We start from the raw sequence: 12,409 nt of genomic DNA on the forward strand, positions 1-12,409 counted from the left end.
GAAGCCCTCGTATCCCCCGGAGCACACCTGGGTGTCATCGGCGATTCGCCTATGACCGGGCCACGACCTTCCCGACGGTCACGATCCATTGGAAACATTGGCATCTCGGCTGGGGGATCATCCCATCAGGACTGCTGCCAAATCTGCAATTGGCCTGGAAGTGCGACGGTTGCGCTGTTCCACGGCTGGCTGCTGGCCCGTTCTCGGTCGGGAAAGGACCGGACGAGCAACATTTGAACAGCGTGACGATCATGAGATCATGTGGGTGCTAGACGGGGAATTGGGGACCGATCGGGGTAGCTCGGGCCTCAACGGACTCTCAACCGTCGAGGTGGCAGCGCCATTTTGATTCGAGTGAGTCGGTTGACCGCACCTGTCATGAACGAGGAGGGATTGAGGCCAGCAGCCTCGACAGTTTGAGCGGGAAGAGGATTAGTAGTCCAGTGGGAAGTGTGGGTGGTATCATGCTTATCGTGGGTATCGTCATGGCCCTGGTTGTTTGACAGGCCTCGGGAGGGGGGGCCCTCGGCAAGTGAGTTCAGACGGGGCAGGCCCGGTGCTTGGGCCTTGGGCCTTAAGGGAAGGGGGGGGGGACTTGGGGGCTTCTGGGGTAACGGCCACGGCCGGCTCAGGCACCTTTGAGTTGCCGTGATTATGTACGCGCCGGAGGATCGGTACCCCGGACTTTGGGGTTGTGGGCTCGCTTCTTCCGATCCTCTCAAGTCTAAGACGGGGGATCATATATGGTTTTACTGCGATAATAAGGAGGTATACTGAATATCATATTCATATGGAACGATCGAGGAAGGGTTGGCGAATCCAGGCCCTGATCATATATATCCAGGCCGGGGACCATTTCGGACATCGGGGCGGTTCGCTTTTCTATTTCCAGCTCGGCAGCCGGAAAACCTGGGGGCTCCACTCTCCACGAATCATCCCAGCGCCGCGTCCTTGCATACTTGGGCCTCCGCAATTTCAAATGCCCTGTTCCCCAGCGGCTCTCGGCTCCATAATTTTTTTTTTTTCCCTTTTTCTTTTTTTCTGGTCTCCCCCTTCTTCCTGGTCCCTTGTCCACTTGGCTGTCATTGACCTAAAGTGGACTTATTTTACTTTCCCCCCGTTTGCCGTGTTCTCGACTCCGTTCCCTCCCGACCTACGCATTCCCGGTCCGGTGCCCCGACTGGCCTTCCCCCACACTCCGCCCATTCCCGCACTTCTTGGGCCTTCCCCTTCTCTCCCTCCCTCCATCTCTCTCTCCTCCACACGTCCCCTACCTCGCCCGCTCGGCTTTGATTCAGTGCTGCGCACTGTCGACTCAATTTTGTAAGTACCAAGACCTCGTGTGGGTGCGCGTGCTTCCACGCATTCTCTATGCGCTCGGCATATGCAATTCTGACACGGAGCCTCAACCCCGAAGGAAAACAGCCGAGGACTGCCGCCTAAGCCAAATCTGCCGACGAGAGTCTCACGACCATCACGACCCGTGCATTCCGTTTCCTGTCTTCCCTCCTTCTCCATACACAGTGCGCTCCCGAGCTTTTTCCACCTCCCCCACCCCAATAGATGGGAATCGCCGCGTGAACGAAAGATCCCGAGTTTTTATACGTCCGCAGATTGTGCGTCTGCACCGTAGGCACCATGCGATCCAGCATCGCCTGCGCTCGATGCCGACGCAGTAAGATCAAATGCGTCAACTCCGGCATCGACACCACCTGCCGCGCATGCGAATCCTCCGGCCGAGAATGTGTCTATCCGACCCCCGCGATTGGCGTGAGCGGTGCCAAACGGGATTTGGCCGCCCTGGCTGAGGGCGACGATCGAAATGGAGATTGGGATGGTCCTAAACGACATCGCTCGCGCAAGATGATCGGTGCTTCGGGCACCCCTGGGGCTTCCAAGGCCGGTCTGGATGCCCTCGACTCGTCCATCCTCACGACCAAGGTCTGGGAGGCCGTCTTTGACTTGTTTCAGTCGCACTTCGCCACGCTTCTACCTTTCCTCCACCCAGCAACCTTCTTGGGTCAGATTCGACAGCTCTCAACGCCGGCACCGCCCCCGGCCGTGGCGCCATTGGATGGGCACGATGCACCCCGGCTGCCCGGGTCCAGGTCGGACCCGTCGTCCTCCTTGATTCCTCTCGGGGTCCTGGCCCTAACGGCTCGCTTTCATCCACCCTTGGTCGCAGCGCACTCCACCGCCTCCCCTGGTCACCCATCCAACCCCCTCGCGGCATCCGAATACTATGCGACAGCTTTGCGCAGCCGGCTGGCCGGCCTCGATGGCGCGAGCCTCGCGGTCCCGGATCTGGCTCGGGTTCAGGCCCTCTTGATGCTGGCCCTGCATGAGTGGGGTATGTGCCGCGGCAAGAGCGCTTGGCTGTATGTGGGTATGGCTATCCGCCTAGCACAGGCCATGGGTCTTCCATTCGAACTTGAGAACGAGTTCCCGCCCCGCGATCTTTCTCGATCATCGCCAGGCCTCAAGACCGAGGCGGATCACTTTGGATTGACATCGCGCCGTGTTGAGCCCAAGGAGCAGACTTCAGACGACATCATTTCTCAGGAGACCAAACGCCGAACATTTTGGGCTTGTTTCATCCTAGACCGTTGTCTGAGCAGTGGCAAGTATCGCCCTCGTATGATTCGCGTCAAAGATCTTGGGATCCAGCTCCCGAGTGACAACGCCTTTGCCTTTGGTGAGCGCGTACGGACTGCTCGTCTGAACGAGCCTACTGTTCGTCGCCCACAAAGCTTTGGCTCCCAGGGTGTGCAGATCCCGAGCATCCGTCAAAGCTTTAGTGGGTTCGGGGACGAGAAACTTCCTGCTGCCAATGGTACTCCAGATGGCAAAGCCTGGTCACCGATCTCACGTCGCAAGGATTCCAGCGAGGACGATGTGGATCGATGGGAGGTTGGTGCTGAGGAGTCGGTTCTTAGCCGAGTAATTCGCATCATCCGTATTTGGGGAAGCATTGCGAAGTGGTCGTGTGCCGGTGGCCGGCGAACCGAGCAATATCCGCCATGGCACCCAGAATCACGCTTCGCATCTCTACGCATGCAACTCAATGAGTTCCAAGACAGCCTCTCCCGCAACCTGCAGTACTCTCTACGAAATACCGACACTCACATTATGTATAAGACAACTTTGGCGTCTTATACAGTGATGCATGCCGTCTATTTCTTGTCTGTCATCGTTCTACATCGTGCCTATGTACCCTTCTTACCTCTCCGCTGCAATGAACCTGTTGGTCCTTTGGACGAACCGTTATTCCCTTCCGATAAAGTCAACGGCCCTCCTGAGACTTTTTGGAGGGATAGTGCTCGCGATTTGTTCAAGGCTGCTCGACAGATGATCGATCTCGTGGTCACTTGCCAAGGCCGCGGTGCCCTTGTTGAGAATCCCCTTGTCGGTTTCGCCATCTATAATGCTGCCTTCATTGGCGTTTATGGCTCTCACTTCACTCACATGGATCCAGATGGTCTCATGGGGGCCAAAGCCCCACCGGCAAGTCATGACAGCCATCAAATGGGTACATCCCAAGCCCGGAAAGCACTTGATATTTTGCGAGAGATGCGCCCACGCTTGAGGATGGCAACTGGGTGGTTCCGTACTCTGAATCGCCTGCACAGCTATTTCTCGAAAGTCAAGCGTGAATTCCGTCGGTACTCTCGTAACCGTTTGGACAGCATGTCTGATGCCTCGGAGCATGCTGCCTCGAACGGAGTACGGCCAATTCGTGAAGGCGGTTTGGGCGGCGGTTTGGAGGAGTTCAAGCTCCTTGAAAAGCTTTTCCTGGACTTTGGAAGTCTTGAGGATCAGCTGCCGGATTCTGTGGATGATGATGGCACCGCTATCACCGTGTCTGGTGAGCCGATGCTAGACCGCGCAACCAATCTTAGCGACGCCGGAAGCAATGCTGTGAAGAGTGAGATTGGCGATACGAGCGAGCACGACGGTGCTGGTGGCCGACGTGAATCCTGGGTCCCTGTCAACAGCCCTGGTCTGCCTCTACCTGGCCACGACGGAGATCGCCGCCCAAGTCTCCCTCTTCCAACCACTCGCCCCATGCCCTCACAATCTCCCTACTCCCTGCCATCGTTACAACAGCACCACCCAGATGGTCCGATGTACACTTCATCCCCTCCCAACCTGCCTTCCATTGCTGCGACTACCCAGTCTCCGTCACAGTATCTCACTGCGACAAGCAATCGCCTGCAGCCTATCAATTCATGGCTCCCGTCTCGTCCCTCGGCGCCGCCACCACCATATTCGCAATCCCTGCCACCTATCAACGCCACAGCATCGCATAATGTCCCCGTGCTCCCACCACCAGGCTCGGTCACCCAGCTTGCTCCATCTCCGCCTTTGACCTCAACCGAAGGCCCGGATAGCAGTCTCCTGTCATCTAGTCTGGGCGGGGATGATGTGCTCGCTTTCTTGGATGGATGCGAGTGGGCACAACTATCCCTCAATGCACCATCGGAGATCGGCATTCCCGTCGGTTGGCTAAGCACCGTTTGGAGCCAGTTCAGTCGTTAAATACTTTTTACGCTGATTGAGGCGCACTGCGCTCCCCTGTACTATTATTTTCATGACTTTCCTTTACCCTCTTCCCCCCTTTTCCCCTATCATTATCCTTTGTTACTCCTTCGTCGTCGGATACATGCTCTCGTACTGCATGATGACCCCTTTTCGCTCTTACCCCTACCACCTTCGCTATTCACGAAAGCCGGTGACTGAAAAAAAAAATGGGGCGGAATCGCGGGTCTGATATTTGTGGTGTTGCAATAGCACGATTTAGGCGCCAATCGGCCCGGCAGGGATTCAATGCTTGGCTTCCCCATCGACTGAAGCTCTGAGTTTTCACGAATCATTGTTGATACCCCGACACAAACTGTGAACTACTCGTTGATGTCTGCTTGGCTTCCAGTTGTCTGGTTGTTTCTTTCTTCTAAATATCGCTTCTTGCTCTGTCTCGTCGACGCTGGAGGGGAGTCTGGGTTGTTGTGTCTGGTTGTTTTGCTTGATGGAATCGGATTCGATTTCCAAGAGCTACTGTTTACTCCCTTGCTCTCCGTGTCTATGATGACTCTGGATTTTCACCTTTTTTTATCGGTCTGTTCTTATTGTTACATGCTGTGTTTTTTCGAGCGAGCTCTATCAATTGTCTACGGGTCGGTCGGTCGGTCGGTCGGGATTGGATATGGGCATGTGCCATATCGCCGCTTCCCTTGTCTGCTTTGTCTTTGTTCTGTCTTTGTTCTGGATATGATTACGAGCCACGGCGTTACGCTGAGTCTGAGCCTGACTTAGTCTTTGATTTCGATTTGATTTGAGAGCCCAGCTGTGTGTTGTGTCAATTGATATATGCCTACGGGCGTTGTTGTTTTCTCCACCCAACTTGCCTTGATTCATTGAACTTCTTGATTTTATCCAATTCATCTTCCAAAGGTGCGTTGATAGCACCGGTGTAGATCTCTTGCAGTCTAGAGCGGATAACCTCACCCATACACTCGATGATCATTTCTCGGCATCGAGCCAGGATGACATAATCGCGACCTCCGGCACGCCTCGGCTTCGGATTTGCCAAGTATGAGAAACTCCAAGACCGAATTCAAGTCCCGCCTATCCCCTTCCTGTCTCTTCTCTTAAAATAGAAATACTGTCTGGGATATTAATCCCATGGATCGATCCTCTTTTGCCCCTTCGTCTCCCAATCCCTACCCATATGACACTAGCCGCGTGACCGAGCTGCTTAAGCGCAAGCGACGAAGTCGCGGCATCAAGTCATGTTTTCCATGTCGACACAGGAAAGTCCGCTGCAATGGAGAGAAGCCATGTTCTAGTTGTGTGCAGCGAAATCATCCAGAGTTGTGCTGTACGCCATCTACGAAAGGAGCAACCGAGGCCAGCAGACGAAGGTATGCTTATTGCCGTCTTTCTTTTTGCCTGTATACAAGAGAGCTGGAAGAGTTTCACCCCTCATTTCACAATTATCGAGATTTCATTCAAGCATATAGCTAATACGGCTTTAGCGAAGAACTGGGTAATGAATTTGAAGGGCCAAGGAAAGATCTATCACCTGCGAACTTGGCCCTGGATCTAGCGGTTGATACAATGATTAAACGCCTTGAGAGCATCGAGGAGCAGATCTCTTGCCTAAAGGCTGATCTTCTTCAGAGTCATGTAAAAAATGTCGGAACAGCAGCAGCACATGCAAGTCCGGAATCAACCGCATCATTCAGCCTTCGCGACAAGCCTTCTGTGCCGGCAAAATCATCAGGGAAGCACTTTGTCGAAGACGCCACTGGCGCGACAATCTTTCTGGGTAGCCACTCGGATATTCCTGCTGCTCTAGGATGCCGGCAGGCATCTCGCGACGCGCCGATGCCTGATGCTTTTGTGTTGGATCAGCTCGTGCCGCGTACTTATCCCTTCACTAGCCTGTGGGGGCCTGAGGCGGGCGCTGGAGAGGTTTCTATGACATTGCCTGATGATTCAGATATAATCAGGTGAGAGTGTTTTCTAACATCGGTGACCATCAAATTTGCACTGGTTCCCTGGAAACCTTTTTTTCAAAACACTGGGATGCTTATACATGTCTAGGTATTGGCAAGTTTATAAGAACTGCGCATACCCATTCTATCCAGGTCTCGTCACAATCGAACAATTCGAAACCTCGCTATTCAAGTTTCTAGATCGTCGTGCTGAACTGGATCGTTCGAATGAATTGTCCTCACTGGACGAAATTGATTCCTCCTGGCTGGCTCTCTTGTTTGCCGTGCTCGCCGGGGGTGTGCAATTCTCAGAAGATCCAATTAAAGAACGTGATCTACGATCCAAAGTCTTTGGTGAGTTCTATGAAGAATAAAAAATAGATGTAAAGGGAAGTGAAATTGGCTAACTCGACGATGCTAGTCTGTTCATCTTTTCAATGTCTACGGATCTCGAACTTTTTCAACAATACCAATTTGAATCAAATTCAGGCCATGGCTTTGATTGGCCATTGCTTGCGGAATAATTTGGACACCAATAGCGCTTGGATTCTAATGGGTATGTGGTTTTTTCATGTCTGCCTCTGATCTATTGATATAGCTGATCTTTGTCTCGCAGGTGCGACCATGCGTCTCGCGCAGAGCATTGGGCTCCATGAGGAAGCTGTCTTGCCTGAATCTTCTAGTTCCGTCATAGATAGGTATCAACGCAGACGATTATGGTATTAAAATCTCCAAATATCACCATCTTAAAAACCACTAACCCATTTTCAGGTGGATGCTTCTATGGCAAGACACGTTTCTCTCTTTCACATACGACAGGCCACCCAGCACAATCAACCACAGCAGTACTATTCCCCACAGGGCAGATTCGGGACCGGAGAAGTCATTTGCCGAATGTATCTTCACTCTTTGTCAAGTCCTACTTGACCGTGCTCGCAACTACGACACTGAGATAGTGTCTTCAACACTCACCTACAAACGCCGCGTCGAAGCCGTTTGGGATGATGCTGCTCCGTTTCTTCGCAGCAAGTCCCGATGCCGCACGCTACAAGATCACCTTGAATACCTGGGCCTCCGAATTCATGTCAACTATGGCATTTGCCGCCTCTGCAGACTCATTCTGGACACAACTTCTACTACGAACCCCACACTTGTCGACCTTGATTCATTGCAAAAGGATTGTTGTAATCGTGCCACCGAAGCAATCGAGAGTTTCCTCGATATGCACCGCCTGTCAGCGACTGTATGTCGCTCTTGGGCATTTGTGCATAATGCGGTGAGTTGTGCGTTTACATTGCAGAATATAGACGCCAGGGCGTCCGAGGCACATTCTGCAGAGCTGGTGAAAAGACTGGTCACCGTATTGGGGCATGAAGAGCGCATGTCGTCGTGGCAAGATGCTGACACAAATATTCGGTCCTTTGGTCCTTATTCCAGAGCATTGAAAGCATTGAAAGAGAGTATCTCGAATGGTTCAAGTGATATGTACTGATTCCCTTTGGTCAATAATAAATTGGCGGGGTGGAATCGAAGTGCTATACCTCGCGCTTTATACAAGTGAGAAACTTTTCAAGAGCGTCAATTTATTTCAATTTTCTTTGGACTTCTCATTCCAATGCCCACTATAGACTGCACAGCATCGCACATTATTAACGAAAGGAAGGTATCTCTCAAGACACTTCAGCCCTCTTCTTTGCTCTTACATAAAAGTTCAGCGGCCGAATCAACTGGAATTCCGGATCATACTCTACAGCATCTAGACCCTCCCGGAAGAATTCATATCGCGACACGAGCTCCGACAACAAGATTTTAACCTCGAGCAGCGCGAAGTTGAACCCAATGCATCCTCGCGGACCCGTCGCGAACGGAATGTACGCACAACGGTGCTTGCTTTTCACTTCTTCCCCGGCCCACCGATCCGGGTCAAAACGGAACGGATCGCTCCAGACCTCGGGGTTGGTATGAATTGCGTACAATGCCGGGACAATGACACTGTCTGGCGGTAGGCGGTAGCCACCGGGTAAAACAACGTCAACCTTGGTGGTGCGTCCCGGTTGGAAAGACGCGTTATGCAGCCGCTGGGTTTCTTTGACAAAGCTGTCTAGGTAAGGCAGCCCGTGAGCCAGCTCTGGCGTCCAGTCAACCGGTTTATTGGAACTGGCAATGCCTGCCTCACAAAGCTCTTTGTAGAGCCGGTCCTGCGTGCCTTCATAGTTGACTAGGCAGTAAATAAGCCACGACATCAGGGCTGAAGTCGTCGTGAACCCAGCGCCGGTGACAATGAGCATGTTTGCTAGGATGAGCCCCTCAGGAAACTTCTGGCCGTTTTCATCCACTGTGTTTAAGAGATAGTCGACGACACAGGAGGCATTGATGGCGGCCTCGTTCATTGGCATACCTGCAATTCCTGAGCCTTTGACTCGGTCGATTTGCTCTTGTAGCAGAGAGTAGATCGTCCGCTGGACTTGTTTCAGGCGCGCGGGATCACCGAACGGGAGGTGACGATACCATTCGCCGCGGGCTGTGATCTTTTTGTTCAGGGAAAGCAGGCTGGCGATGTTGGTCACGATGGGATGCAGTGGGGCATCAATACTGTTGAAGTGTTCGAAGTCGGTGCCGAGTGAGAACTTGCCGATTGTTTGCGACGCAAGCTTGACCATGTACTGGTACACATTCCACGACTGGTCTCGAGAATCGAGCTCGTCGAAGACCGCAAAGGACTTCCGCGCACATTCCTGCATTAATGGTGTATAGTGGCGCACGGCCTTGGGGCCCATTGCTGGGGGAAGGAAGTGATGGGCCAAGCGCCAATTTTCGGTCTCAGTGTCGCCGATGAAAATAGCAGTGTTGTCTTTGACACCCCAAAGCGGGTGGCTTTCGTTGATTTTCTTCGTCATATAGACTGACTCGGCCAGCGCGACAGCTGCAACCTCCGGGCTATCGGTCAAGTATGTGGTCTTGCCCATATTGGTCGTTTTGATGACATGGCCGTATTTGCGAAAGAGACGGTAATGGTTTCCGAGATGGTCTGGGAAAATCTCATAGAAACTGCCGACTAGAGGTAGACCTTCTGGTCCCTGGGGGCTCTGAACAGCTTGTCCGTCAACACGAAGTCCAATAAGCTTGCTAGAAGAGCTGGCTAACAAAAGCTCCTCGACCCTTAGAATTTCCTGATCGCCGTCTCCTTCGTGAAAAGACAGTCCTGGTTGTTGTTAGCAATCAAACCCACGTTCAAGGATTGCATCCACCAGCATACCTAAAGGCTGGGCCACATGGAAAACTCCACCAACGGCACGTTTAACATCTTCAAGTTTCCATTGTGGATCAAGTTTTACCGACTGTGAAGTCGAAATATCATCTCCAATCAAGTAAAAAGATGGGCTGTGTGGTATTTCATGGGAAATCGACATCGTGGTGCGGATTCGAGACGATCTCGAGACTGCCATTTCTGCTATTGCATGGGCAATTCTTAAATATATCCGTTTAGTCTGATATCTTATTTGCCATTCCATGTTGTGCCGGTTATCCAGGAAATCTAGAAGAGGTAAATCTATTCCGGATGTGGAATATGTTGGTCTCCGAAGTTCGGGCGAACTTCGTACGAGAGCTGCGTGGGGCAGTGGCGGAACCACCTAAAGGAACCGAACGAGAACTTGGTGCTCTTCGGGCCGTGACGAGAGACAATTTACATCCGAGCGCGTCCGAAAGTAAAATCTTCCACTTTTGTATTGAAGGCTAATCTAATACCTATATATATGTTCTCGCACAATAATAAATCTCTTGCTAGTCGAAGCTACTGTCTGAATCATATACTGCGGCATGTATACACTCGAAGAAGTGCAAAAGCACAAAACGGCAGATGATCTCTGGATTGTTTTACACAATAAAGTTTACGATGTGACCAAGTATCTTGAAGATCACCCAGGCGGGAGCGCCATCTTGATCGAAGTAGGCGGCAGTGATGCCACCGAGGCTTTTGAAGAAACCGGCCACTCCGACGAAGCACGGGATGAACTTGAAAAATATCATATCGGCGACTTGCCAAGTGAGGTATGTATCAAAACCAGCTCCATGAGAAGTCAAATGGCCTGATATCTTGAAATCAGGAGCATGCCGAGACAGTTGAGGTCTACCGCCCAACCTACGAGCAAGTTGCCCAGATAGCCGCTATCGATGTCAGCAAACCTTCAAAGAGCCAATATGGCTCTGCTCTCTATGCCCTTTTCAAATTCGGTCTTACCGGTGCCTTGGGAGTGGCAGCTTTTACTGCTTACAGACATGGTTGGGGGCCGGTCCCCGCCCTCCAGTCGTTGCAAAAGATCGGTGACCATGCTGTGACTCTCTTCTACCGACGACCCAACTCATCTGGTCAATTTTGGTCTGGGTTTGGCATTGCCAGCGTGGCACAGCTGTCGCTCACAATGGGCTTAACAATGTGGATATCTTCCAAATTGGATGTCCAGCAGGAGTTCACCCATTACTCGCCCCATCGAGCGACACGCTCTAATAAGATCATCTTTCGTAAAAGACTTGATGGACTCTCGCATGGCGTTGCAGGCAAAGAGGCTAAAAAGACATCGCCCCTTGATCCCCGCAAATGGGAGAGTTTTCCTCTCATTCGCAAGGACAACGTGTCTCCCAACGTTTACCGCTTCGTTTTTGGCCTCCCAAATGCGGATGATGTTCTGGGCCTCCCGACAGGCCAACATATCGCCTTGCGCGCAACAATCGACGGACAACCTGTGTCACGATCATACACACCCGTCTCGAACAACACAGACCTCGGCCGTGTTGAGCTTCTTGTGAAAGTATATCCGCAAGGTCAAATGACCAAACACCTGGAGTCCATGGAAATCGGCGACACTATCGATATACGTGGACCCAAGGGCGCAATGCAGTACAGCAAGTCATACGCCAAACGTATTGGTATGATCGCCGGTGGAACTGGCATAACACCCATGTATCAGCTCATTCGGGCAATCTGCGATGACGATACCGATTCAACACAGATAAATCTGCTTTATGCCAACAATACAGAGGAAGACATACTACTTCGACAGGAATTGGACGAGTTTGCACGAAAGTTTCCGAAAAAGTTCAATGTGCAGTATGTGTTGTCTCACGCTGCAGAGGGATGGACTGGGCATCGTGGATTTGTTACACAAAATCTGATTCAAGATTATCTACCACCCGCGGATGACAATCACAAGGTTTTACTATGTGGACCACCGCCTATGGTTAATGCTATGAAGAAGGCATTATCAGGGATTGGTTGGCAGGAGCCTGGTAGTTTGTCGAAGGCCACTGATCAAGTATTTTTGTTCTAACATCAACGACGAAACATGCTCGTTGAAAGTGAATTGGATTTTTTTTCGATAAATACGTGTTAGCATAAGTTCGAAATTGGAAATTTATTAAGCATTTTGGAGTAAATACGCACTTCTCATTAAAATCAGACAAATGTTGTCATTTTACTTTCTATCTGAACATATATATATTGTTCAAGATTCGCTGCAGGGTCACATTGCTATTAACGCTCTATCCGGTTCATAAGCTTCTTGCAATAAAACATTACCATAAGATGTACTTTAATAATAATCAAAAACTATGCGGCCTGAACCAAACTATTCCTATGGGTCTCCGCCTGCCGATCCGAAGTGGTTGATTTTTGACCCGAGCTGACTCCGTACTGTGTCCGAGCCGAGTCCGCCCCGGCGTTGTCTGTTGACAGCTGGGGCTCTACTCAGCTTCCAACCACGGAGTGGATATGTATCTGATCAGAGCCTCGGTGTTTTAATTGGTACCACCTAGTTGAAAAACCTTGTCATTTACGCCGATATACCCGGGAACTCCATGTGAGCCACTAAGATGTTGTATGTTCTCGTCACTGATATGTAGATGCCGAGCTCCGG

The 12,409-nt window shown here is 51.4% G+C and overlaps 4 protein-coding genes across 4 annotated transcripts; 3 read left to right on the forward strand and 1 right to left on the reverse strand.

Annotated features, from left to right (window-relative positions):
• Positions 1 to 1,638: 1,638 nt before the first annotated feature.
• N7462_009645 (putative C6 transcription factor) lies at positions 1,639 to 4,539 on the forward strand (the record flags this gene model as incomplete). Its single annotated transcript, XM_057081359.1, has 1 exon — positions 1,639 to 4,539. The coding sequence occupies one exon, from the start codon at positions 1,639 to 1,641 to the stop codon at positions 4,537 to 4,539; it is 2,901 nt and encodes a 966-aa protein (XP_056930196.1).
• A 1,578-nt stretch (positions 4,540 to 6,117) lies between these two features.
• On the forward strand, positions 6,118 to 7,989 carry N7462_009646 (fungal specific transcription factor domain-containing protein; the record flags this gene model as incomplete). Its single annotated transcript, XM_057081360.1, has 5 exons — positions 6,118 to 6,512; positions 6,607 to 6,851; positions 6,919 to 7,053; positions 7,114 to 7,195; positions 7,269 to 7,989. 5 exons carry the CDS (start codon positions 6,118 to 6,120, stop codon positions 7,987 to 7,989), a joined length of 1,578 nt encoding a protein of 525 aa, XP_056930197.1.
• A 178-nt stretch (positions 7,990 to 8,167) lies between these two features.
• Positions 8,168 to 9,907, reverse strand: N7462_009647 (cytochrome P450; the record flags this gene model as incomplete). The annotated part of the gene is made up of 2 exons (XM_057081361.1): positions 8,168 to 9,699; positions 9,754 to 9,907. 2 exons carry the CDS (start codon positions 9,905 to 9,907, stop codon positions 8,168 to 8,170), a joined length of 1,686 nt encoding a protein of 561 aa, XP_056930198.1.
• Positions 9,908 to 10,316: 409 nt separating this feature from the next.
• N7462_009648 (Cytochrome b5) lies at positions 10,317 to 11,824 on the forward strand (the record flags this gene model as incomplete). Its single annotated transcript, XM_057081362.1, has 2 exons — positions 10,317 to 10,547; positions 10,604 to 11,824. The coding sequence occupies 2 exons, from the start codon at positions 10,317 to 10,319 to the stop codon at positions 11,822 to 11,824; spliced, it is 1,452 nt and encodes a 483-aa protein (XP_056930199.1).
• Between the last annotated feature and the right edge of the window lie 585 nt (positions 11,825 to 12,409).

The sequence above is a fragment of the Penicillium macrosclerotiorum genome (assembly GCF_028827735.1).
Source record: "Penicillium macrosclerotiorum strain IBT 26536 chromosome Unknown utg000009l_segment0_segment0, whole genome shotgun sequence".
NCBI lineage: Eukaryota > Fungi > Ascomycota > Eurotiomycetes > Eurotiales > Aspergillaceae > Penicillium > Penicillium macrosclerotiorum.